The sequence below is a fragment of the Macaca nemestrina genome, chromosome 10, assembly GCF_043159975.1.
Source record: "Macaca nemestrina isolate mMacNem1 chromosome 10, mMacNem.hap1, whole genome shotgun sequence".
NCBI classification, from domain to species: Eukaryota; Metazoa; Chordata; class Mammalia; order Primates; family Cercopithecidae; genus Macaca; species Macaca nemestrina.
This window is the reverse complement of record NC_092134.1, coordinates 4,356,140-4,383,815: the sequence shown is the minus strand read 5'-3', so window position 1 is coordinate 4,383,815 and position 27,676 is coordinate 4,356,140. Positions and strand designations below refer to the sequence as shown.

General features: G+C 44.9%; 1 protein-coding gene across 2 annotated transcripts in view; it reads left to right on the top strand.

The window, feature by feature from the left end:
- LOC105493325 (transmembrane protein 132C) overlaps positions 1-27,676 on the top strand; it is a 434,894-nt gene that overhangs the window by 380,445 nt on the left and 26,773 nt on the right. For both annotated transcript variants that reach the window (XM_011760893.3, XM_071070804.1), the window contains one exon: positions 15,376-15,519. In XM_011760893.3, coding sequence (XP_011759195.2) covers positions 15,376-15,519 — 144 coding nt within the window. The remainder of the gene's footprint in view (positions 1-15,375; positions 15,520-27,676) is intronic.

Here is a 27,676-nt window from a genome sequence, read left to right as displayed (position 1 = left end):
CCTTCTTTGGAAATAGGGTCTTTGCAGATACCAATGGGTTAAGATGAGGTCATTAGGTGGCTGCTAATCCAATGACTGGTGTCCCTGTAGGAGGGAGATTTGGACAGAGCCACAGGGAGAGCGCTACGCGGTGGCAGAGGCAGAGATTGCAGCGTCACATACACAAGACAGGGAATCACAGGGTTGCAGGCAAACCCCTTGCTAGGAAGAGGCAGGCAAGGATCCTGCCCTAGAGCCTCAGAGGGAGCACAGCCCTGCTGACAACTTGATGTCAAAGTTCTGGCCTCCAGAACGGTGAGAGAATAAATTTCCGTTGTTGTATGCCACCCCGTTTGCTGTACTTCATTACAGCAGCCTTAGAAAACTAACAGAAGCATGCACATAAATTACTATTATTCTCATGACTATGTGTACAATAGTGCATTGCTTGCTGCCTAACAACATCGTAGATGCCCAATAACTCTGGGCCGCTCTGATGATTGATGGCTCCCGCAGGATCTCTGAGCTAACTAGTAAGCTCTTGTCACTCAGCACCACACGCACCCTGCTGTACTCTGCTATGGAGTGCTGGGCTGAGATGCTGCCTGCTTTTAGACATGGATCTTAATTGGTACACTATTGCACTGTGCTAAGATTTCTAGAAGGAATTGCAAAGTCAAGACAAACGGAGATGACAGAGAAGGCGTAACTGAGAACAGCCTCCGCATGGATGGGCCTGCCAGTGTATTGATGAAGAAAGCCTTTTCTCTTGCTCCCTGTAAATGTTCAGAAGAGAGAGCTTCCTGTGAGAAGCCTCCTCTCTCCTCTGTCCCCTGCCCTGCCACCTCGGGGTCTCACTGCTCCTACCAAATCTAAGGCAGTCGCAGAGGAAATGAGGGGAATTGTTAGCGTCGCCATCAGCAATGCATTTTCCTATCAGCATCTCCTCAAGCATTTTTTAATCAATTCTACCCAAACATCATACAGAACGCTTGGGGTTCATTAGGAAATGGGAGTGGGGAGGCGGTGTGGTCAGATAATAGGTCCAGCCTGGTCTGCTCCATCAGGACTGCCCTTTGCAAGACAGCGGTAACAAGGTTCTCTTTGCTCCCCTGATGAGAGAAATTGTTACACCGCACCCAGCAGCAGAGCTGGGGTCTGCACTTAGCCTGCTCAGAGGGAATAATTACCTTAGTGGGTGGAATTGTAAGAGGCCTCCCCTACAATGCCTCTCTCTATATGTGTGTGTGTGTGTGTGTGTGTGTGTGTGTGTGCGCGTGCACATAATGTATTCTTAATCACCTGATTATGTAAATCGCTGGTTGCACCTAACAGAGCCAGCTTGTTAATCAGATGGCTCTTCTCTGGGCTTTTCTGCCCTGAATCCAGAACCCACGCTTCAAGCACCCTCACTAATCAGCACACCAACGCGCGACCCGTGCACCATTTTAACTAGTATGCCGTGAATTGGGAAAATGAAGCGCCCTTTTGGAGTAATTTTTCTATTGCTGCAAATTAGACCGAATGGTCAGTCTCTGCTTTCTCCTTCCTCCTGTAACAGCCCTGCTGTCAGCCTGGCTCCGCAGGGGCTCCCACCACCAGCAGCCACACAGAACGGTGGGATTACCACCACTCCCTGCCATTCCCAAACTGCAAGCCACCATCTAGCATCCTTGCCAGGGACTTGACTTCTCATGGTTACAAAACTAGAATTTGTTGTAATGCATTCAGGTATAACCAGTACTAGTCTTTGTCCACCATCTCAAGCATAAAAAGAAATATCTACATAAGTAAGGCCATGACCACTCATTAGTCATCAGAGATTTAGGCTTCTCCTATCTTACCATCTCACCATCAGTAAATGGCTGTTTGTTTGTTTATTTTTTGAGACAGAGTCTCACTCTGTCACTCAGGCTGGAGTGCAGTGGCAAGATCTCAGCTCACTGCAACCTCCGCCTCCCAGGCTCAAGTGATTCTCCCGCCTCACCCTCCATAGTAGCTGGGATTACAGGCATGTGCCACCACGCCCAGCTAATTTTTATATTTTTAGTGGAGACAGGGTTTCACCATGTTGGCCAGGCTGGTCTGGAACTCCTGACCTCAAGTGATCTGTCCACCTCGGCCTCCCAAAGTGCTGGGATTACAGACATGAGCCACTCTGCCCAGCCTAGCAGATGGTTTTTATGTCCAAGTTTGCCTCATGATCCAAGGTGACTGCTGGTGTTCCAGCCATTATATCTATATTCCCGGTAGCAGGAAGGGAAAAAGAATAAAAGAAATGCCCCCGCTTACTGAGTCTAGTTCTCATTAAGGAGGTTTTCTAAAGTACTGCATATTTCTGTTTACTTTTGGACTAGACCAGTTCTCAACCTTCAACAGCATCAGAATCACCTGAGGAATTGGTAAAGCACAGGTTAATGTGCCCCACCCACCTTCAGAGTTTCTGATTCAACAGGTCTGGGGTAAAGGCCAAAACTTTGCATTTCTAACAAGTCCCCAGAGGATGCTCATTCTGCTGGCCCAGGCACCACCCTTTGAGAACCACTGTGTTAGAACCCAGTCACATGGTCACAGCCAGCTGCAAGGGAGGCTGAGTTTAGTCTCTCCTCCCAACCCACCTCCCAAAGCACCATGGTTCAGTCACTGAAGAAAAAAGGGGAGTGGATATTGAGAGGCAGCCTTTTTTGCCACAATATCTTGGGTCTCTATTTCCTCCAGATCTGATCAGCTTATTTCCCTAGCCCCTGCCTTTTGGGGGCTACCTCTGGAATTCAAGGGTCTTTGTGTTGCACAGACACCAGGCAGGCATCTCCTCTTGCGTCTTCTCCAAACACGCTGCCTAGAAACCAGACACGTGTTTCCTTTCAGAGCCCAAAGACCACTCTTCCTCTCTCATTACCTCCCAAGAGAAAAAAATTGGTTCTTTCTGTTCTGGAAGGATGGCCGAAGGGAGAGCCCCCTGTCCCCCGTGATTTTGGCCAAACGTTTTGTCATACCCGTGAACTTCCTCACCTCTCTGGAATTCAGGAGGCGTTTTGTTTTCTGTCCTTCTCCTCCTTCCCCCATGATGCATACAGAACTGGTTTCCCTGCTTGAATAGGAGGAAGGGGGTGCCACAGAGAGGGAAAATGTAAGTTAGTATCTCAATATTATCCTACCAAACAGATTCCGTCATTGTCTGGTAGCTAGAAAAGCTCTTTTTCTTTACTTCAGGAAGGGCACGGCTTTATCCCCAGGGCAGGTCAGTCCCAGACTCCACATTCACTGAGTGGTCAGTACCAGCCCACACCTTGCTCCAGACCCTGGGGTTCAGCTTCAAGGCACTGAAGCCCCCAGCAAAGCACCTTCCCAATGCCTCCGGGTCCCCTCTGATGGTGCCTCCTTACTGAATTGTAAGTGCAAATAAACAGCCACTCCTTTGACTTCCAAGTGATAAAAAAATTGATTCCCAAATTAGTTGCAGTTGAATGCTCATCCTCTTGCAGCTGAGAAGCTGGGGTTGTTACTCACGCAACAGGTGGATTCTGTTGCTTGGCAGGTATAAATCTACTAACCACAACCAAGGAGGAGTTAGCAAGGAGATTTTATTACTTCTAATAAGTAAAGAAAACACCTGGGATAATTCCCAAAGCAGTCTCTCCTAGAGCTGGGGGCTGAGTTGGGGTTTATAAGCATTGGGTAATGAGATGTGATCAGATTGGATGTTGCAATGAGGTGATGCACGGAGGCATGATCTGACTGGATCCTGCCATGGTGACACCAGAGCTCAATCTGATTAGATCCTGCCATGGGGTGATGCCAGGGTTCAATCTGATTGGATCCTGCTATGGGGTGATGCCAGGGTTCAATCTGATTGGATCCTGCCATGGGGTGATGCCAGGGCTCCTGGACCTTATTATGCAGTGCCCTCTTCTTAATTCAGTTCCCACACCTCAGTTTGAGCACTTAGGGTTTCTCTGTGTTTGCAACTGTGGCTCATCTAGGCATGCTCAGGTTATGTGACCTTCAACCTGGGGGTCCATGGCAACTGAAAAACAACTCACAACTGTGTTACATAATAATGGAACCTATTAGTCTGGTGCAGCTACAGGGAGCTCAAAAGCGACATGGTGAATCAGGACATTCAAATACAGTGTCACAGTTTATGGGCTCTGTTTCCTGGGATGAAGATGGACAGGGTTGGGGTGGTGGAGTGGCCACCTCTGTACCAGGCACTGACCTGGGATTTTTTGTAGGTCCTCTTGCCTACAACCCTAGAGGAAAGCGGGATTATCCCCATTTCACAGATGAGGAAAGCAAAGCTCCAACAAGGCGGGAGCAGGAACACAGCTCCCATGGAGGCCACAAGGCAGGCACTTTTTCAGTTTGAACTCATGAAGCCACGATGGTCGCTGCCCTCTGCATGCTGACAGCTGGACCCTCTTTGCTGGGTTCCAATTTCAAAACTGGACCTTTGATCTCCCCAGAACCTGCCATGTGAGCTATCTCCCCAGAACCTGCCACTTGAGCGGTGTGCCTTCCAGCTGTCTCCAGCGTCCTCCTAACCTGCCGGGATGTTTCCCTGACCGACTGTGCTTCAACTGAGATAGAGGAAAAAATGATCTTTTTTTTTTTTCCTGTTCATATATGTTTCTTTTTTTTTTTTTTTTTTTTTTTTTTGAGACGGAGTCTCGCTCTGTCGCCCAGACTGGAGTGCAGTGGCCGGATCTCAGCTCACTGCAAGCTCCGCCTCCCGGGTTCACGCCATTCTCCTGCCTCAGCCTCCCGAGTAGCTGGGACTACAGGCGCCCACAACCGCGCCCGGCTAATTTTTTGTATTTTTAGTAGAGACGGGGTTTCACCGTGGTCTCGATCTCCTGACCTTGTGATCCGCCCGCCTCGGCCTCCCAAAGTGCTGGGATTACAGGCGTGAGCCACCGCGCCCGGCCTCATATATGTTTCCTTTGCAGCAGGAAGTGCTGTAATGTTATCTGCTATGGTTAAGTCCAGAAAGGCCAGTTTTAGGGGCCTCTTGCTATTCAAGTATTTATATTCACCTTCCTTGAGCTAAAAGCACGTGCGGAGAACCAGATACTGTCAGTAACATGCAAATCATCACAAATGTAAATGATCAACCACTTACAAAGTTCTCCCCAGTTCAAATCTCCCTTCCTATTTAACGCAAACTAACCTGACTAATACCAGTAATATCTACCCTTATAGGAGGCCTACCCCCATTAACCAGCTTCCTGCCTAAATGAATTATCATCCAAGAACTTACAAAAAACAATAACTTTACTACCCCCACCATCATAATTATGAGCCCCTCTGGTTTAGCACAAGACTTCTCATAGGTCCAAACATGCAATGCAAATTATCAAGATGCAAATCTACGCTAAGCTGAGCAAAGGGTGCCGGCTTTTATGGAGGAAGCCATCATGCTGATATTGACGTCCCACTGGAAGCACGGTGGATCAGAGGCTGCAACCACTGCAGAGGAGAAAGCGGTAAGGACAGGAGTTAGCATCTGCAAAACGAAGATGACTCCACGGCTCTACCAGAGAGAATGGCCGGAAACTCAAGGATTAAAAGAGGCCTTTGGAGGAAAGAGGGCCCCTCCAATTGGAAAAAATGATCTTGTTCAGGGATCAGAAAAGTTTTTCTATAAAGGGCTAGATAGTAGATATTTTCAGTTTTGCAGGACACATAGTCTCTGTTGCATATAGTTTTTCTTTACTTTTTTTTTTTAAAGCCTTGAAAATGTAAAAATCATTCCTGGCTAACAAGTTCACATAGAAACATGCCATGGGCAGGAATTGGCCCCTCTGTCTTATTCGTCAGTCTGCAAAATCTAATGGGATGTGAAAGACGTCTATGAAACCATCACAGACACCTGCTCTCCCCACAGAAATTCAGTCCATCTGTCTTTTCATTCTGAGAAGCAGTGCATAGTTACCGTCTCTGTTCTCAGCATCTACTTGGAATTAGTGAATAGTAGATTTCCCTATTAGTTGCCTTCCTCAGGGAAAATGTGAAACTTTTGGTCTACAGTCCACTCCGCAAGCGCCCAGAGGAGACCAAGCGAGACACCCTGGGCTCTGTGGATGTGTGTGGAGGGGAGCATTCGCCAGTTATTCCTCCCTCAGAGACAGGTGGTGGGGAAGAAAATCCGTGGATTTGGGAGGCGTTCACAAGAGTGGACTGCTTCTCTGGCTGCAGATGGAAGGAAGGACACTTGGATTTAAGCATCCTTAAGCATCCTTAAGCATCCTTAAATTTAAGTGTCCTTGGATAGATGATTGAAGACGGATTGGATAGATAGATTTAAGAGTCACTGATGTCAGAATGGGTCTGGAGAGAAATGAAAAATGTCCACGTCCCACTGTCCAGTGACTTCTCCAGTCCAGGGCGAGACAGGCCCTCAGGGCCACCCATCACTCCCACTCCCACTCCCACACCCCCCACTGGTGAGCTTGTTTTCTAGAGGGTTGTCTTGTGCGAAGAGTAAGAACCAAGGGCTGAACCTCTCACTGGGGTTCGTGTCTCAGCTCCACCCCGCTGCTGGCTTTGTGAGTTTGAGTGCGTTAGTTGGCATTCTTGACTTCGTCTCTTCGTGCTTCAAATCAGGGTGAGAACAGTCTCCCTCCAAGAGTTCAGGGAGCTGGGACGTGTGAAGCGCTTAAAGAGAACCTGGCGCATAACGCGTGCTGCTGTCGCCACCGAAGGTCTGCTCCACCTTAGAGAAAACACACTTGAGAGAGGTGGCAGGTGCAGTGAATAAAAGAAATAAAAGCAAGATGGTGTCACTGTCCAGCTGTGTGGCCCTGGGCAACTCATTCCTCCTCATCCAGGTGGGCTGAGGAACACCTTTACTCTCTGATTCTGGTGTTCAAAAATGAGATGGTTTATAACTTGCTTTAAAATAGTCAGTTCTATAGGAGAAGTTTCTCCCAGAAATTAAATTTGGGAATGAGAATGTAGGGTCTGGGCACTACCAATGGGAGTTCCTGCAGGGTCTCCTTTGAGATGTGTGGCCACCTGGTTTAATCTGCATGGTTAGAAAAGCCCCTTCAATTCACTTAGATCTACTTAGAAGGGCCAATTTTTCACAGCAAAGTATAAGGCAGACTAATTCCTGCTTTCTCTATGGGACTCCCACTTGTTGTTTGTGGTTCCTAGACACTTTTTGCAGTCACTTTCCCAGCATATAGTCCAAAGACGGGGATCAGCTTCCTCAAGGAAGAAAGCAGCTTGCCAAGCCCCATTTGCCCATGTGCCCATGACCTTGGAATCATGGACTGGCCCAAAGCCAGGCCTTAGAGCCCTCAGGTCTCTGCAGTCCACAAGCCCTGAACCTCCATGGCCACCATGAGCCAGGCACAGTTATTACAGTAATAGGGAAGTGAATGGTACCCTACCCACCGAATTACCTAAAATAAAGAGGCTGGTAAGAGAGCAGGTTTCACCAGAGAAACAAGATGAGGAGATAAGTAGATAGATGAGTGGATGGATGGATGGATAGATAGATAGATAGATAGATAGATAGATAGATAGATAGATAGATAGATAGATAGATAGTGAGAGATAAGATAGATGATAGATGATAGATTAGATAACAGATTAGATGATAGAAAATAGATTGGAGAGATGATGGACACATAAGGAGATAGACAGAAGATTGATAGACTAGATAGACAGACAGATATAGCTATGTGTCATGGACAAACTGTCATGAAGGGCAGCCTGGATCTTTGGGGCACAAACTGAAGTGCTGTCCACAGGCCAGATTTCTTCCTGTTCAGGGAAGCCTCGGCTCTGCTTCTAAATGACTTTCAACCAGTTGGATCAGGCCCACCCAGAATATGCAGGAAAACTTCCTTTATAAATAAAGTCAGCTGGTTATGAGCATTAGTCACATCTACAAAATCCCATCACAGCAACAGGTTCCAGTTAACTGACCAACTGGAACCATCATCTGGCCAATAACGGGGGTTTGCCAGGGTCTCAGGGAAGGACGGCCTCACATGCTGCTGCTCAGAGTGTGTGACGACAACCACCAACTAGCAGGATCAAAGAGAAAATGTGTAGACTCTCAACCATCAATTTCACTTCTAGGATGAGAAGGTGCTAAAAAACCTGGATACATACGCACATGGAAAGATTCAGGTATTTGCAAAGGCAAAGAATTTGAAACACTGTAAGTTTCCAGGGGTAAGAGAATGGAGAAGTAAAATACAGAAAAGGCACACGATGGAATTTAGTCAGTTTTGAGACAAATGAATTCAATCAGTATGTAAATATGGATCTAAATAGGAATAAATGCTCCAGCTACACAAACAGGGACAGATCATAAAAACATAATGTTGAGTGTTTTGAAAAACAAAACAGAAGTTGATGAAAGCACAATATGATATATTTATATAAACTGTAAAACGTGCTTTTGTATAAAACATAAAAGCAAAAGACAATACCATATTTTCTCTACATGAATATGGATATTTGGTAAAAGTACAAGAATCACAAACTGGAAAGATACATGTCAAATCCCGACGGTGACTGCCTCTAGGGACAGAAATTGAGGATCAGGACTGGAAAAATAACAGAGGAGATTTTAAAGTTATCAGCCATGTTTTTTGTCTTTTGTAAAAGAAAAAAATCTGAAATGAATACAAAAAGTGCTAACATAAATATCGGATGTCTGCTATGTGTTTGACTTGTTTTTATTTTATTTTCTATTCCTCCCCGTGCACAGCCCCAATTTTCAGAGAAAAAGATTGAAGTGGGTGAATTTGGCCTCCCTCCAGCCACCAATTGCCTCATACGAGACACTTCACATTTATGTTTAATAGCTGCCCTTTGAGTCAACTTGGACTTTGTTCCAAACCCTGACAGGCAATCCATAAACATTATCTGATTTAATCTTCACAACAACCCTAATTATTCTGGGAGTTCACAGTCAAAGAATCTGATGCTTGGAGCATTTAAATAACAGCAAGAGAAGGGCAGAGTGAGGATTTAAGGCAATTCTCTCTCAGGTCCTTGCTCTTGACCTGCCGAGAAGTTGTGGTCAAGAACATATGCTCCTGCCCTGGGCTGGACGTTCAAATGTGGCCGAATCATGTATGGGCTGTGCCCCCAGACAAGTCACTCAGCTCCATGCCTCAGTTTCCCCATCCATAGACTAAGGATAACACAACTACCTGCTTCATGGCTTTGGGGTAGCAGTGAGAACATTAGCAACACCTAGCCCATGCCAAGAGCGCCTCAAATGTGACCTGGCTTTTTTTTCGCCTTTTATTAACTACTACCTCTTCTTGACTCCTGGCCACATGAATTGAGAGAGGCTGTTTTCTGCTCTCTGGGACATTTTAGCTTAAGCTCACCCTTTCTCCAGACCCTCATGAAATTTAAACCCCCAAAGTTGCTTTACTAGGCAAACGTCTGGTCTCTGAGCCATGAATGTGTCTGTTCTTAGTCCCATTTCCAGGGTCAGTCAGCTGTGGGGTGGATAGATCTTTGGCTTTTCTGAGGCCATGCAGAAGCCCAGAGTCGAAAGCCGGATCTGAGCCTGATGTGGCCTTTCCATGGCTCCAGCCCCATCCCACACACTTTCCTTTCTTTTTATAGAGATATAATTCTCATGCCATAAAATGTACTGTTTTAAAATATTCAGGTCAGTGGTTCTTAGTATTTGCGAGGTTATGAACCATCATCCCTATCTAATTTCAAAACATTTTCATCACCACAAAAGGAAATCCCGTACCCATTACCAGTCACTTCCCTTCCCCATCCCCGCATCCCCTGGCCACCACTAATGCACGTTCTGTCTGTGGATTTGCCGGGCCTGGACATTTCGTATGAATAGAACCATGTAATATGGGGCCTTTGTGTTGGGCTTGTTCCACTTCACACAACATGTTCATGATCCATCCATGTTGTCGCGTGCATGCATTCCTTTCTGTGGCTGAATAGTCTTCCATTGTGTGGATGTGATACATTTCCTCACTCTTTTCTACTCTGCAGGAGAACCCTTGTGGGAAATTCGAAGTGGGGCATTTTATACCCATTCCTGGGACAAATCTCTCAACTCCGTGGCCAGTCAGTTGAACTCCCCTAACATATTTGAGTCCATTCACACTTCTGAGTCTGTTTAACACTTCCGTGTTAAGGAACATGGATTTACTTCTGGAATGACTTCATGAAATCACTTCTATGTATAGGTACATGTGCCCCTACATGTATGCGTGTGTATATGTCTGTGTGTGCATGCTTGTGTTTGTATACGTGCAAGGGCCTACTCTGTAGGCCTGCCACATCGACATCATGCACACACAGGCACTCACACATACAGGCACATGCACCCACACACACGCAGGCACTCACACAAGCACACACACGCACACACAGCCACACACACACACACGCAGGCACGCGCACCCGCACACACGCAGGAACTCACACAGGCGTGCACACACGCATGCAGGCACTCACACAGGCACACACACACACGCACAGGCACACGCACGCACACAGGCACACACCCGCACGCAGGCACACAGGTGCACACATGCGCGCAGGCACACGCACACATGTAGGCACTCATACAGGCGCACACACACGCGCTCAGGCACACACCCGCACGCAGGCACACAGGTGCACACATGCGCGCAGGCACACGCACACACGTAGGCACTCATACAGGCGCACACACACGCGCTCAGGCATGCACACGCACGCAGGCACTCACAGGCACACACACACGTGTGCAGGCACGCGCACCCACACGCACGCACGCAGGCACTCACAGGCACACACACACGTGTGCAGGCACACACACCCACATGCACGCACGCAGGCACTCACACAGGCGCGCACACATGCGCACAGGCACATGGACCCATATACAGAAGTAATTCCATGTTATTTATTTAAAAGTTAAAAATACAATTCACCTAGAAAATGACCAAACTAATTTACATTTATGAGGGTAAATCAAACAACAAAAATGTGTTTTCTCAGAAGCCTCGGGCTTTTTTCAAATTTGAAATGACCATGATTTCAAGAATCCTACTTTATTGATCATTTTCAGCAAAACAGAACTGTTCTCTGATTTATGATGGAAGCAGGTGGAGGACTTCAGAGCAGGGTAAAAGGAGAGAAGAAACATTGAATAGTACAAAATGCTTCCAAGTCATAGTTATGCCTTCCTCGTGGTCCGAGGCCTTGAGACAGTGTTGATAAGCGGTTTCTAATACCTACTGGGGTTGGCAGGAATTGTACACCTGTGTGCCTTCAGGAAGCGGCTGCCCTCTGTGATGCTGAACCTGTCAGAACCAGATGGGGCCCGAGGAAAGGCAGCTACTGCAGCGTGAACCTTCTTCCCAGCAGTGCCAGGCAGCAGCATAAAGGGGAGTGCTCTCCACCCCCAGCCAGCCGTGCACACGATGTGTTCTTCTTGGTCCAGCGGGGGTCTAGGTGGGTTTCAGAAGACAGAACAATTGTATACACGTAAATGTGTGCTAGGCATATTGCTGTGAATTTGCCTCAACTAAAAAGGTATTTGAGAGGTGCAACCAGATGCAAAGAACTCTGCAGGCCTGCCACGTCAATATCATACACACACAGGCACTCGCAATAAACACAGGCACTCACACATACACACAGGCACATGCAGCCATATGCACACAGGCACTCATACATATACACACAGGAACACACACACATAAGCCCTCACACATACACAAACACAGGCACTCACACATACACAGGCACACACGTGTATAGGTACTCACCCACACGTATAGGCACACACACACACAGGTACAGGTACCCATATGTACACACTTACACATAAACAGGCACACACACACACAGGCACTCACATATACACAAATACAGACATACACACACAGGCACATGCACCCATATGTACACAGACACTCATACACACAGGCATGCACACATGGGCACTCGCACATAAACACAGGCATACTCACACACAGGCACTCACACATACACAAACACAGGCACACACATACATAAATAGGCACATGTACCCATGTGCACACACTCACACATACACAAACACAGGCGTGCACACATGCACAAACACAGGCACTCACACATACACAAATACAGGCACACACAGGCACATGTAGCCATATACACAGGCACTCACACACACACACAAACACAGGCACACACACACACAGAGACACAGGTACCCATATGCACACAGGCACTCACACATACACAAACGCAGGCACACAAATACAGGCACACACACACAGGCATATGCACCCATATGCACAAAGGCACTCACATATACACAAACACAGGTGCATACACACACACACACACCCAGGCACATGTACTCATAAACACACAGGCACACACACATACACATACTGGCACACACACATTCACAGGCACTCATACACAAACACAGGCACACACACATTTTTTTCTCTCTGCCTGCACGAGACACTGAATCTTGCACTTGGACTTCCCAGCCTTGAGAACTGTGAGAAACAATTTCTGCTGTTTAGAAGCTACCCAGTCTGTGATATTTTCTTATAGCAGCCTGAATGAACTAAGACAGTCTATGATTCAACAGTCAAAAAGATAGATGACATAGCCCAACCCCCACTAATTTGCAAAATGAAGAGACAAAGATTTCAAGAGATATGGTATGTGATCAGGATTGCACAGGAAGTTAATGGGAAAGCAAGGAGTGGAATCCAGGAGTCCAGACTCCACAGCCCACCAAGTCACAGACACCAAACTACCAGTCAGAAGAGTGATTTTAAACACAGGGAACTTCCTCCATGTCCCAGCCAGTTTATTCTGGAGGCCAAAGTTTCCTTTTGTCATTTTTTATTTCTATGACTATTAATTCTCTGCTCCTGAAATTGATATTGGTCAGTGAAAAATATGTATGTCTGAGGCAGGTGGATCACAAGGTCAGGAGATCGAGACCATCCTGGCTAACACGGTGAAACCCTGTCTCTACTAAAAATACAAAAAATTAGCTGGGCGTGGGGGTGGGCGCCTGTAGTCCCAGCTACTCGGGAAGCTGAGGCAGGAGAATGGTGTGAACCCAGGAGGCAGAGTTAGCAGTGAGCCGAGATCGCGCCACTGCACTCCATATCCAACCCATCTTAATTTTGGTGGAGTGCAATTTAGGGATAGGGAGTGTTAGGTAGAGTGTATGAACGTGTGTGTGTGTGTGTTTGTGTGTGTGTGTGTGTAATTGCAACAACCGTTAGAAAACTAATCACAATCCATGAGGGAATGTACTGCTTTAATAAAGCCATTAGCCAAAGACCATTCTGAGAGAGAAAATGTAAAGATTGAACTCTGAGCACATTACCTGTAATGAACCCAAAAATAGACCTGGGGAATTTCTAAAGTATTCTTAGCCTCCATAATGGATGTTGTTCAACCTGCCCAGATTGCAGCCCAGCTCCAGGAATCCCATGGACCCAGGAGACGACACAGCCGAGGGTGATGTAACCGCTGGCTGATGCAAAAGCATCAGAGAGAGGCCAAGGCTCTACTTAAAACTCATAACTCTTTCAGCTGTGCTCTTGTTTAATGCAAAAGGTCATTTTTGTGTCAATTGCTTCCCTGGAGAAAGAAGGGAGAAAATCTTTTTCCATCTCCTGCTTCACACCAGAGCCATGTTTCTGGAGAGGGACTTTGGGAGAAACTGGCATCATTAGATGTCCCAAAGCCAAAGGCCCTTTTTCATTTTCATCTGTCCATAAAGAAAAGAATTATAAAAAGGCAATGAGGTAGTATCCTACAAAATCAAATAGAAGGTATTTTCATCATAATCTTGCAAATCACAACATCCATGAGAGGTGTGATGCTGATAGTTTTGCATGAAGTCATCAGAGCAGGATAAATCAAAGTCCCCATTGGCTGTGATGAAATGGGCTCCCATGGAGCAACAGAGGAAGGCAGTTTGCTTTGCTTTAGTCTTCATTTTTTAAAAAATGAAGGTGCCAAGCATGGCAGCCCATGCCTGTAATCCCAGCACTTTGGGAGACTGAGGCAGGAGGATCACTTGAAGCTAGGAGTTGAAGACCAACCTGGACAACATAGCAAGATCCTGTCTCTACAAGAAAAGTAAAAAATTAAAATTATCTGGGCATGGTGACACTTGCCTATGTTCCCAGCACTTTGGCAGGCCAAGGTGGGAGGATCACTTGAGGCCAGGAGTTCAAGACCAGCCTGGGCAACATAGTGAGACCCCATCTCAAAAAAAAAGAATAGAAGTGGTTGAAGATGGGGGAAGGAGAGATGAAGGGGGAAAAAAGATGTCAAGAAAACTGACAGCATATACGATATTGTTTGGCCCTCTGGACACAATCATATCCCATGCTATAGGCATTTCAGGTACATGAGCCAATAAATTTCCCTTATATATAAAGTAAAAAAAAAAAAGAAAAAGAAAGTAATGGTTGAAGACATTCATTCCACCTTATTCGGGAGACACTGCCCGCTATATCCTGCTTTTCATATCCTGGAAGGTGATCTGGACTTTGCAAAGCCTTCTTCAGCTCTTCCTTTGTTGCTGGGAGCAATCCAGGATCTAGCCCATAAGGATCTGTGTTAGTTTCTTGATGCTGCGATGACAAATGAACACAAATGTATTATCCTACAGTTCTGGAGGACAGAAGTCTGAAGCGAGTCTTAAGGGGCTAAAGTTAAGATGTTGGCAGGGCTGCACTCCTTCTGGAAGCTCTAAGGGAAAATCTGTTCCTTCTAGAGACTGTTCATATCTCTTGGCTCATGGCCATATCACCCTGACCTCTGCCTGCACTGCCACATCTCCTCCTCTTCCTCTGACCTTCATGACTCCCTCTTATAGGGACTTTAGGATGACTGGATCCACCTAGATAATCCAGGATTATCCTTCCATTTTAAGATCCTAATTCAATCACAATTGCAATGTCCCTTTTACCATATAAGGTAACATATTTACAGATCCCGGAGACTAGAGCATGGATATCTTTTGCAGGGAGTGAGAGGAAAACATTATTCAACCTACTATGCTTGCTCAAAGTACCCAGAGTTAGTTTCTGTTGCTTACAACCAAAACCTAACTGATATATTACTTCTACTTGGTCTCTGCAACAAAGAAAAAGAATAAATACTTTTTGATTGTTGTTGAAAACTAGGAAGATGATCATAAATAAACTAAAAGTAAACGTTGAACATTCTTGGTCAATTGTTCCAAAGAATAACCCTTTATTCCAAGTCCTGGTACGGTGTATAAACGGTACAGTGTGTCTTGTTCAAACAATGTCAGCCTGGTGTTTACCCCGGGAGGTTCCCCCTAGAATCGTCCAGTTCCCAACAGAATGGAATATCTCCCTTGACCCCAGTGTGTTTGGTTCTTTTTGGCAGGACACTGACATTCTGAACACTGCTATACTCACAGGAAAGACAGTTGCCATGCCTATCAAGGTGGTCTCTGTGGAGGAGAACAGTGCCGTGATGGACATCTCAGAGTCGGTGGAATGCAAGTCCACAGACGAGGATGTTATCAAAGTAAGTCATTCCACAGCCAGCTGGATGGAACTGGTGGGAACTTCACTTGGACATCCCATTTGCTAGGGACATTTATACTGAAATATACGAGGGTCAACTATACAGAGGCTTATGTGCGACACACTTCCAGCTGATCCATTCAACGTTTCCGTTGCCATCTGTTTGTTTTCACATCATGCCAACCTAGTTAGGGTTTTTGGTTAATTCCTGTCTTTCTTCCTTTCACAATTAAAAATTGTGTGTGTGCATACATCTATAGATAATGTACAACATATTATTTTAAAATACATATACATTGTGGAATGGCTAAATTAAGCTATTAGGCCAGTGCAAAAGTAATTGTGGTTCTTGCCATTACTTTAATGGCAAGAACCACAATTACTTTTGCACCAACCTAATAATTAACATATGCATAACCTCACATCCTTATCTTTTTCTGTGTGATGAGAACTTAATCTACTCTCTTAGCAATTTTCAAGAATATATTACTACACTTTAGGAGGCTGAGGTGGGTGGATCACCTGAGGTCAGGAGTTCTAGACCAGCTTGGCCAACATGGTGAAACTCTTATCTCTACTAAAAATACAAAAATTAGTTGGGCATGGTTGTGTAGTCCCAGCTACTTGGGAGGCTGAGGCAGGAGAATCACTTGAACCCAGGAGGCAGAGGTTGCAGTGAGCCGAGATCGTGCCACTGCACTCCAGCCCGGGTGACAGAGTGCGACTCCATCTCAAAAAATAAAAAGAAAAAGAATATATCATTAGTAACTAAATTCAACATATTGTACCAAAAAAAACCTCTTGAACATATTCCTTCTCCTGTCCAACTGATATTTTGTATCTTTTGACCAATATCTGCACAACTGTCCCCTTGCCCAGCCCCTGGTAAGTGCCATTCTATCTCTGCTCCTATCAGTTCAACTTCACTAGATTCCACATGTACGTGAGATCATGCAGTATTTGTCTTTCTGTGCCCAGCCTACTTCACTTAACATGATGTCCTGTAGGTTCACTCATGTTCTAACAAGTAATAAGATTTCTTTGTTTTTTTAAGGGTGAACAGTCTTCCATTGTGTTTATGTACCACATTCTCTTTCCCCACTCATCCCTTGGTGAACCATCAGTGGTGCTTTGGACTATGGGTCAACCCCTGAATGCCTACTGTAGCTAAGCAGGTGACTGCAGTAAGTGAAGTGGTAAACTGGATCTGCCTGTTCTAGAAGGGCAGCCGAGATGCTGCTCTTTGTCTTTCCCAGCAAGGAAATTGCTATAACCAGTTGTGGTCATGAGGTAGTGGGATTTCAGTATTTTATATCTTCAAAAGAATGGAAAATCTAGATTTCTGGTAAAAACAACAATAACAATGACAACCACCTTGTTTTTCAAAGTTAGCATCAAATTATAATTTTTTGGATGGACAAAAAAATAAAAAACAAAATACATGTGTGTTGTGGGTTGGCCCATGGGGTAATTGTTTAAAAGGACTCTTCTAGAGTAGGGGTTGGCAAACCATGAGCCGTGGGCCAAACCTAGTCACTGCCTATTTTGTAAATAAAGTTTTATTGGGACACAGCCACTCAAATTCACTTCCATTTTGCCTATAGCTGCTTTGGGGGCTACCACAGGAGAATTGAGTAGTTGACAGAAACCACATGGCTTAGAAAGTCTAAAATATCCAGCATTTTGCTCTTTCCAGAAAAGGCTTGCCTAAAGTAATGTGTGCTCTAGAGTCTTAAGTTTTTTGGAGGAAGAACTGCAATTCCTAGTGTTTCCCATCATCAGTCATGATGCTACACCACAATGCTTGCTTAAAGAATAAGGCAATGCGAGGGCTTTACCAAGCCAGAAATGAAGCATTTCGTCTCTCTCTGTATTTTTCTGTAATCCCTGGAAACACATCCAGGAAAAAACAAATATCAAAACAAGCATGCAGGTAGTGATTTTTGTTTCCCTCAAATCGGGTCTGACAGATAGCAATCAGCCTTTTCTCTGGTGTTTAAAACTCCATGTCTGACTAGAAAAGAAGTTTACAAACTGTTGAGGTGGAAAAATGACATGAAAAATACTTCTCCCCAAACCCCACTCTCAGAACAAGCAACAGACCACCGTACTAGACTGTCCACTGCGTTCAACGCCACCATCACACAGTGACGTCCACACTCAACCATGACAGCATTCCAGTAGGTGGCAGTAAGCATTCCAGCAATGTCTGTATACTATGACGATTCTTCTGGCTGTCGGAGGTACTATCTCAAGGAAGGGCTTTTTCCCTAATTTACCCAAAAGTGATATATGGGCTGATGGTGGCCTTGAATCCACAGTGCTTTAACAGAAAGACCACAAGACCAATGGGAGGAAGAGGAAAAGGGGGATGAAGTTCTAAACCACACTGTCCAATGAAAACACAATATGAGCCACATATGTTTTTTTTTTTTTTTTTGAGACAAAGTCTCACTCTGTCACCCAGGCTGGAGTGCAGTGGTATGATCTCAGCTCACTGCAAGCTCCAGCTTCCGAGTTCATGCCATTCTCCTGCCTCAGCCTCCCAAGTAGCTGGGACTACAGGTGCCTGCCACCACGCCTGGCTAATTTTTTGAATTTTTAGTAGAGATGTGGTTTCACCTTGAACTCGATCTCCTGACCTCGTGATCCACCCACCTCGGCCTCCCAAAGTGCTGGGATTACAGGCATAAGCCACCATGCCCAGCCTGAGCCACATATGAAATGTTTAATTTTCTAATAGCCATGTTCAAAAAAAGTTTTAAGAAAAGTTGAATTTAATTGTAGTAATGCATTGTGTCTAACCCATTATATTAAAACATTACCATGTCTACATGTAATCAATATGAATATTAATAATGAAATATTTTACTTTTTTTAACACTAAGTCTTTGAAATCTAGTGTGTGTTTTATACTAACAGCACACTGAAATCGAAACTAACCCCATTTTCAGTGCTTCATAGCCATGTGTGGCTTGTGGCTCCCACAGTGGACAGCACAGGTCCTTGTTGGTCATTGACCTTTGTCACTGATTTGCAAGTCCCCTAAAAGCCAGAACCCTTGATGAATGTAACGTGTTGATGGGACACCTTCAGCACTGATAACTTTTCTAGAGGTAAAGAACCTATCTTTCAGCCTACAAAAACCAAGAAGGAAACAACCCAAAATTTATCGCAGCTGTATACACAGCAATCCTTAGCTACTCTTAAAACAATTTTGACATGGAGTCCATTACTAATATCTCCAGGAATTATAATCAGTATCTTTAGGGAAATAAATGTATCCAAACAGAAAATTGCCTCCTGAAATGAATCCAGAGTTGATACCCCTGGCTGTTGACAAAGCAATGTGAAATCTTGAGTCAGCAGGGTGAGGACATCAGAGCAGGCAGGCTCAGTGTACGTAAGCACAGTCCGTAGGACCAGGCTTGGCTTGTGGCCGTGGGTCTGGAGGATCAATGATGCTTGCAGTGCTAGTTGGGTACAGCTCAGAATGCCATGGAGAGAAAAGGAGAGGGAATTGACATTTAATCAGTGCCTAGTCTGCAGTAGGCCCATGAGGTTTTGGATTTAGGCAGTTCAGAGTTCTGTTGAGAATTCTGAAGGCTCTGAGATGGCACCCTAGTGTAAACTGGCAAATCAAACTGTCACAGTTTTGTGGATGCTGGCAGAAGACACAAGACCCCGGGGTCAGAGACAAAGGACAGCCACTGTATCAGCATCTTTCTGCACCAGGTGCCTGGGCTTCAGTTCCCGCCGGGTTACGCAGAGGGGCCAGTGACACTGGCACATGTAGTGGATTGGGTTTCAGGGGAGGAATCCTGGCCTTTGAGAACATGCATCTTTTATCATGGGTGATATAATGGGCTGTATGTTTGTGTCCCACACTGAATTCATATGTGGAAGCCCTTAACACCCAATGCAATGGTATCAGAGGTAGGGCCTTTAGGAGGTAATTAGGCTTCAGTGAGGGTGGAGCCCCATGATGGCAGTAGTACTCTTATAAGAAGAGGAAAAGAGACCAGAGCTTGCTGTCTCTCTACTATGCGGTGATATAGCAAGAAGGCAGCAGTCTGCAAACCAGAAGGGCTCTCAGCAAAACCCAACCATTCCGGCCTCCTGATCTCAGACTTCCCAGTCTTCGGAACTGTAAGAAATAAATGCGTGTCGTTTAAGCCACCGGACTTACGGTGTTCTGTTAAAGCAGGCCAACCTGACAAGACGGGCAGGAATCCTGCCTGACCTCCCCAAAGAGACAATGCCTTTATCATACTGGACCTCAAGCATGTCTGCCCTTTGCTCCGGAAGAAGGCACTGTCTGTCTTCCAAGACTGTCCACTATATAAAACACCTTTCAAAAGACCTTTCAGAACAAAAACAGCCTGGGCTATGTTTGTACAATGTGCTGAAACGCAAGTGTATCATGGAGAATGCCTCCCAAAGAATGCCTCATGGCTTTGCCACATTCAAGCTATGCAGCCTTGGGTGAATCATACAGCGTTCCCTCCAGTACTCAGTCTCCTTCTTAGTAAAATGAGGATACGCATAGTTCCTAATTCGGAAGGTCAGCATGAGGATTAATCAGTTTTATAAATGCAGCAGAGAACATGACCTAGTAGCCAGCATATAGTAAGGGCTTAATAACTCAGAGTCAACTCTGGTCATCTCATGTAATCCTCTGATTAGGTAGATCAGGAATTAAGACTGGAGGCTTACAAGTGTATGTTGTGTGATATGCACAGCATTGCTTAAAAATATAAGAATTGGATGCAACTCATTGCAAATGTACAATTCAGCGATTTTTAGTACATTATGCTAAGTTTGGCAACCATCACCATGATCCGATTTTAGAACATTTTTGTCACAGTTAATCCCCATTCCCATCCCCGGCTCCTGGCAGTCACTAAGCTGGTTTCTGTCTCTATAGATTTGCCTGCTGTGGACATTTCTCATGAATGGCGTCATACAATACACGATTTTTTGTGTCCACTTTTTCCACTTAGCGTTATGTTTTTGAAACTCATCTACATGGTAGCATGGGGCAGTCGTTTGTTTCTTTCATTGCGGAATAATATTCCGCTGTATGGATATACCAGATTGTGTTCATCCATCCACCCGGTTGGGTTGTTTCCACTTTTTAAATGTTTCATCCATTTATGAATCATGCTACAATGAATATTCACATCCATGCCTTTGTGTGGACATACATTTCCATTCGTCTTGAGTAGACACAGAGGAGTAGAATGGCTTGGTCATATGGTTACCTTACATTTAATGGTTGAGAAACTGCCAAAATTTTTCCAAAGTGGCTGTACCATTTTGCATTCTCACAAGTCATATCTGAGGGTTTCCCCTCCAGCTTATGGGGAAAATCCAGCAGATCTGGCAGAGCTACAGTGTGCTCACCTGGCAACACTGTGGGGTGCCCTTTATTTATTGTTTTATTTTTCCATAAGTTATTGGGGTACAGGTGATAATTGGTTACATGAGTAAGTTCTTTAGTGATGATTTGTGAGATTTTTGGTGCACCCATCCCCCGAGCAGTATACACTGCACCTTATTTGTAGTCTTTCATCCCTTGCCTCCCACCCCCCACCCCCAAAATTCCCCCCAAACCCCCAAAGTCCACTGTATCATTCTAATGCATTTGCATCCTCATGGCTTAGCTCCCACCAGCATCTTCTGATTTGTCACAGTTGCCTTATATTTGGTCCACTTCCATGATCTGCTTGGCCCGTGTAAGCACTCGAGTGTGTGTAGGTGGGACTCCAGTGTGCAAACGTGGAGGCCGAGGTTCAGGAGGACTTGGGTTTTATGATTTTACTTTCTAGCTTTTCCTTTTGCTTTCCTTCATTCTTTCCTTCTTTCTTTTCTTTCTTCCTCTTTTCCTCCTCCATTCATTCAGCCAACATTTATTCACCAACTACCACATTTAAGGCTCTGTGATTTTGGTAAGGAAGAAACAGATGAAGAAAGTGAACCTCTCAGGGCTCACAGCCAAACAGAAGAGGCAAACATGGGAGACTTAATTGTGCATACCAACTCATTTACTACTCACAACATCTGCATTATCGCTATTATTAATTCTGTCTCAGTAGAAGAAACTGAGGCTCAGAAAATGGAGGCCACCTGCCTGAGGTCACACAACTTGCACATGGCAGAGAAGGGAGTCTAGCTAGAGGGCCAAAAGATCTTGGCCATTAGGCTATATAGTCTCTATACATTCAAATTTTGCTTAACATTTTACTTTTTATTTGGAATTTCAAACTTATCTCAAAGATTGCAATGACTGGACAAATTATACTATATACCCTTTACTGAGGTTCTACTGTTACCAATATTTACCCATTTGCTTTTTCATAGTTTCAGTCTCTCTTTCTCTCTTTCTCTCTTCCCATCCTCTCGATAGACAGATAGACAGGTAGGCAGGTAGATGGATAGATGGATGGATGGGTGGATAGGTGAATAGATGGGTGGGTGGATAGATGGAGGAAGGGAGATAGATAGATAAGATAGATGACTAATAGATGATTTATAAATAGGTGATAGGTTAGATAGATAAGTGATAGATTAGATAGATGGTAGATTTAGATAGATAGAAGATAGATAGATAGATAGATAGATAGATAGATAGATAGATAGATAGATTGATTGATTGATTTGTTGCTGAACCACTTCAGAGTAAGTTACATATATCAAGGCCTTTTAACTCTAACTACTTCAGTGTATATTTCCTAAGAATAAGAATATTCTTTTACATACCCACAGTCATCAACCTCAGTTAATTTAATGTTGATACAATACATTATCTAATCCATATTCTGTTTTCCAATTTTGTCAGTTGGCCAACCATGTCTTGTGGAGCATATTTTTCTGCAGTACAAGATCCAATCTAGGCTCACATGCACATTTAATTGTCACATACTCTAGTCTCCTTTAAGCTGAAGCAGGTCCTTAGCATTGCCCTGTCTTTTAAGACACAGAATACTCTTGAGAAATACAGTCCTTTTTTTACTTTTTAAATAAAATATTCCTCATTTGAGATTTCTTGATATTTCTTCATTTAGATTCAAATTTGCATTCCCAGCAAGGATAACTATATAAGTGATGATACACATAAGTATTTTGTTTCATTTATTTTTGTAGGCTTTTTAATCACCCTGAAATAATTTGGTGGGTATTTTTTCTGATTATGTAAGTAATGTATATAATTTGTCTACAATACTAATTGCTCCAGAAAACTCTAAGAAAGAAAGAACTACCTTTACTCCCATCGCCCTTAGAAAATCAGTGTAAACATTTTGGTAGTCATTTCTTACATACATATACCCACATACAGAGATACTATTTTAAGAATAAGATATCTTACATACTGTTTTTGTTAACCACAAACTGTCTCATTGGCAAATCTATACACACACATACACATGCCCACACACATGTGTCTACACAACGCAACACACACGTATAAGGGCTTTTCAGTCCTGGTTTGTCTTACAGAAATAGAGCCATATCCTTATGCGTTTCTGCCTGTTCCTTCTCTCACCTTGCAATGCCTCATGAATATCCCTGCCTTGGAGTACTTGGAAAATGAAGCCAGGCCAGTGTGCAGTGTGAAAGAATGATAAGGGCTGAGGAGTCTGGTCTGCGATGTGCAGGTTAATAAGAGTCATAACATCTGAATGGGAGAGAACCCTGGATGTCAGCCTCTTGGTTGATTCACATTCAAGAGGTGAAGGAGCAGCACCTGGAGAAGGGCCAAGGGCCATGACTTGCCCAACAATAACCCCAGGAACAATAATAGGAAGAAAAATATGCAATACAGACAAGCACTTGCAATGCCCAAGTGTCCATCATAGAGGATCTTATCTATGGGATCCAAGCTTTAAAACATCTTTGACATAAAGATGTGTCTTGCTTGCAGTTGATGACGTGGCACAGATTACCTGGCAGTGGCTTTCTTAGTGTGGTGTCACAGATTTAGCAATATCCAGTCCGTGTTTTTCACAGGTCACATGACAAGCTATTAAACACAGATGTGCTGGCCATTTTCCAGGTACCATTCTGGTATCAGGGACACAGCAATCAGTAGAACAAAAGCAGTCCCTGCCCTCAAGGAAGCAGCATGCTAGTGATGGAGAGAAGCAGATAATAAGAAAATGCATGAGAATCTTGCAAAGATGATGGGCGCCATGAATAGGACACTGTGCTGGAGAGGGGCTTGGGCGGGGACTACTGGGGATGGGGTGGTCCTCAAGGAGGGGACACTGGAGTCATTTAGCAAGGAGAATAATGATTATTAATGCCTGGACCTGGCTGTACCTCCTATTTGGAAAGCACCCTATGTATATCCCCTCACCCTAATGACACTGACACACGATACCCCACCCTGTGCTCCCTGGGTGCCCCCACCCTGGTCCTCAGCCCTGCATGTGCCTTCCCCAAGACTCCTGCAGCCATGGGTTGCTAGGCACTGCCCAGGACAGGGTGGGGATTCTGAGATTTAAAATATCATTAGAGAAAGTTCGTCTATTGAATTTCCAGTGCAGCCCATCTGACCTCCAGGGCACGATTCCAGCTAATGGATCGTAGTGCAGAGCTAAAAATAATGCATTTGGGCAACGAGCAGGACTGGCTTTTCCACAGTGACCAAAGGTGCCTGCATTAGCTCTGGCACATGGAGAGCAACCTTGCTCAGCCAACAGCCTGATAGTTGCCCCGTGCTCGGGCTCCCGTCAGCACTAAACTTTCTCTGTGTTGAACCTACTGTTGATTTTGCAGGCTCCGAGTCCCTGAGAGTGTGAAGTCCTTTGGCAACAGCCCCAAGTTGTCAGGGCATCTACAGGATGCATTTCTGCTTTCAGGTGGCATCCCTCCCTAAGCAGCAGGGTGGGCAGAAGAGAGTTTTCTATTTGTACTTGTCATGACTGAGATGCTTTGGAAGAACCCCTGGAAGGTCTTTATCCTCAAGAGCCATTTGGTTCTCAGATAAAAAAACATTAAAGAGAACAAAGGAATTCCCGGAATCCAGAAGTCCCAGGCTCCAAGCCAAGCTGGGTGACATTGCCCTACCGTGGCCCCTTTGTGCTCTTGGGGTCCCTGCTGTAAAGCGAGGACGCTCCTTCCTTGAAGGGCTCTTCTAGCGCCTGCTTCCCTCCATCTGTGATTCAAAGTGCAGTTTAAATGGCATGTTTAAGAGCTTGAACTCTGCCACAGACAAGTTCTTCTTTAAGCCTCAGTTCTTTCATCTGCAAAACAGGGAAAGACCCAGGCCTACCCCAGAAGGCTGCTGTGAGTCTGAATGCAGTCATCCATCTCAAGCATGCAGGACGATGCCTTTGTGTCAGCTCTTCCTCCTGCCCAGGCAGCCCTCGATCAGTGGTTCTCTGTGGGATGGTTGAACCCCTCTAAGAACATCTAGCAATGTCTGGAGACATTTTTGGTTGTCACACCTGGGGCAGAGGCTACTGGCATCTAGTGGTTAGAAGTTAAGGGTGTTGCTATACATCCTGCGATTCCAGGACAGCCTCACAACAAAAAATTATCTGACCCCAAATGTCAATCATGCTGAGGTTGAGAAGTCCTGCCCTAGGTTGAGCAAACACCACAGGGTCTCCAGTCTCCTGTGGGAGGACACTCATTGCCATTAAAGTGCCTAGTGTGGTGACTTAACTGGAAGAAAGGGTCACTGCCTTTGGCCTCAGACAGACTCCTGTTATGTCTTTCTGTCACTTACCTTCTGAGTGATCTTGGGGAAGTCAACTTCTCTGAGCCTCAGTGTCCTTATCTCAGATATGGAGATCCTGAGTCATATTGCATAGATACTACTCAAAGATTGAAAAAGAAAAGGTGTGTGACACACCTGTCACATAGTAAGTCCTCAATAATTGTCAGGTGGCACTGGTAATGGGGGTCATGGCAGCTGCAATATTCACTAAGCTCTGCTGAGAGCTGAGAGCTGTTCAAAGCAGAGAGTTCTCCACACTGTATTGGCTAGTGGACTTGGGTCTTTATTTAATCACTGGGAGGCTAGACTTGCAATAGGCAGCTATTGCTGTGATAATGCTGCATAACAAAAAACCTGACATCTCAGTAACTTACAACAGCAAGCACTGGTTTCTCCCTCAGGGGCCCCTGGGTTAAGTAGAGCAGCCCTGCCTCAGCGTGCCAGTTGTGTGGGCTGGGATCCAGGTTTGTCTAGGGTTTGGGTTGGTTCTATGTGTCTCATTTTGGTGGCGAAAGGCAGCAGCACCTTGAGAACATTCTTCTCTTGGTGGTTCATAGGAGCACAAGTGGCCAGGCAAAGCCCTGTAAGCACATTTGGGGCCTTTATGGACATGACACCCACTAACATCCTGCTTTGCAGCCATAGTCTTTACAGTCATAATCCTTTCATCACAGCTATGATTTTCTCATTCTCTTCACAGATATTTACTGAGCACGTACCATGCTCTGGGGATACAGTCATGAACCAACTACACCGGAACCCCACTTTCACAAATTTATCTATAATAGCAGAGCTAGAAAGTATATAAGTAAACAAACATAAAAGCAAGTTCATTTCAAATATTGTAGATACTATGGGGAAATCCAAGAGGGTAATGGGGTGAGGAGAGAATTCAAAGGGCTAGTTCATGGTCAACCATCATGGAAGCTTCTCGGGGGAGGTAGCATTTGCACTGAGATCTAAATGCCAAGAGCTTAGAAAAGAGCTGTCCAAGCAGACAGAACATCAAGTGCAAAGGCTTTGGGGTATGAACAGGCTTTCCGTGTCCAAGGAACAAAAGAACAGCCAGGATGAAGGAGGATGAAGAGTAAGAAGAGGAAGAGAAAACATTAAGATGGATGAAATAGGCAGGGCCAGGTTGTCCAAGGCCTTGGAGTCTGTTCAGAATTTTGTTTTTCTCTCAGAGCAATATGACACTGCAGGATATTCTTGTTTGTGGTTTAAGTAGATCACTCTAGAAAGTATGAGGTGGGTACTACTTAAGTCCCATTTTACAAATGTGAAAATTCAGGCCCAGAGAAGCTGAGTGACTGGCCCAAGGCCACACAGCTGGTTAGTAGCAGAGCCTAGATTTGAACTGAGGTCTGCCTGATCACCAGGCCCATGTGGCCTAAGATTCCCAGCAGGCTCAGGCAAGTATGGGAATATGCTGTCCTCACAGATTGATATTAAGATTTACCTATAGCTGTGCGGCCCAGTATGGCAGCTACTAACCGTGTGTGGCTATTTAAATTAGTTAGAATTGAAAAAAATGAAAATTTCAGCTCCTCAGTCACTTTAGCCACATCTCAGGTACTCAGTAGTCACATGTGGCTAGTGTCTACTGCACTGGACAGCACACACATAGGACATTTCCATCATCACAGAAAGTTCGATGGGAAGCACAGAATCAAAACCTTTGACTGGTAGGAGCTATGCCACACATTCATTCCTAGGAGAGGCTGATGGACAAACCTTTTTTGGCCTAGAACTCTAGAACTGGCCAAAAAAGATCAGGTTGTTCTGACCCTCCCATTTAAGCCACAAATAATATCCTGTTCTCATAAAAGACTTTTATGGAAGATAAGACCATTTATTGATGAGTCAGATTTTACTTGAGCCAACTAGGGCTCCATGTGAGTGCGCTTAAATGGAAAGAGAGGTTTTTAAGTCCAGGGACCTTGCAGCTGGTCTCTGCATTGATGAAAAGTTTCTGGTCAGGTTCGTGAAGCACGGGATAGAGTCCGGATTGAGACCTGGGTTATCTGGTTTGCCTCGGGGAAGATGTAGATCTGGAAACCAGTTATCCTGTGCTTGTTTTTTCTCCTGCCAGATCCTATCATTCCTGTCCCACTTTGACCCCTCTGCTAGAATGAATTTGAGAACCAGGGTTTGGTCTCAACAGCATTTTACGCCAACCCATCATATCTTTATCAAGGAGTGTGCAGTAGTTGAACAGTTCAGACCCTCAAATTGGCTTAATAAGTAAAGGAAGGAACTGTCTTTTCAATAAAAGGTCTAGGGTGGTGTTGGCTTCAGGCACAGGTGGATTCACAAACCAATTTCTCTGCACCTCTCAGCTCTGCCTTCAACTGTGCAGATGCCTTCTCAGCCTGAGATGGAGGCCCCTGGAGGCTCTAGATCCACACCTCCCCAGGTTCAAGTCCCGCAG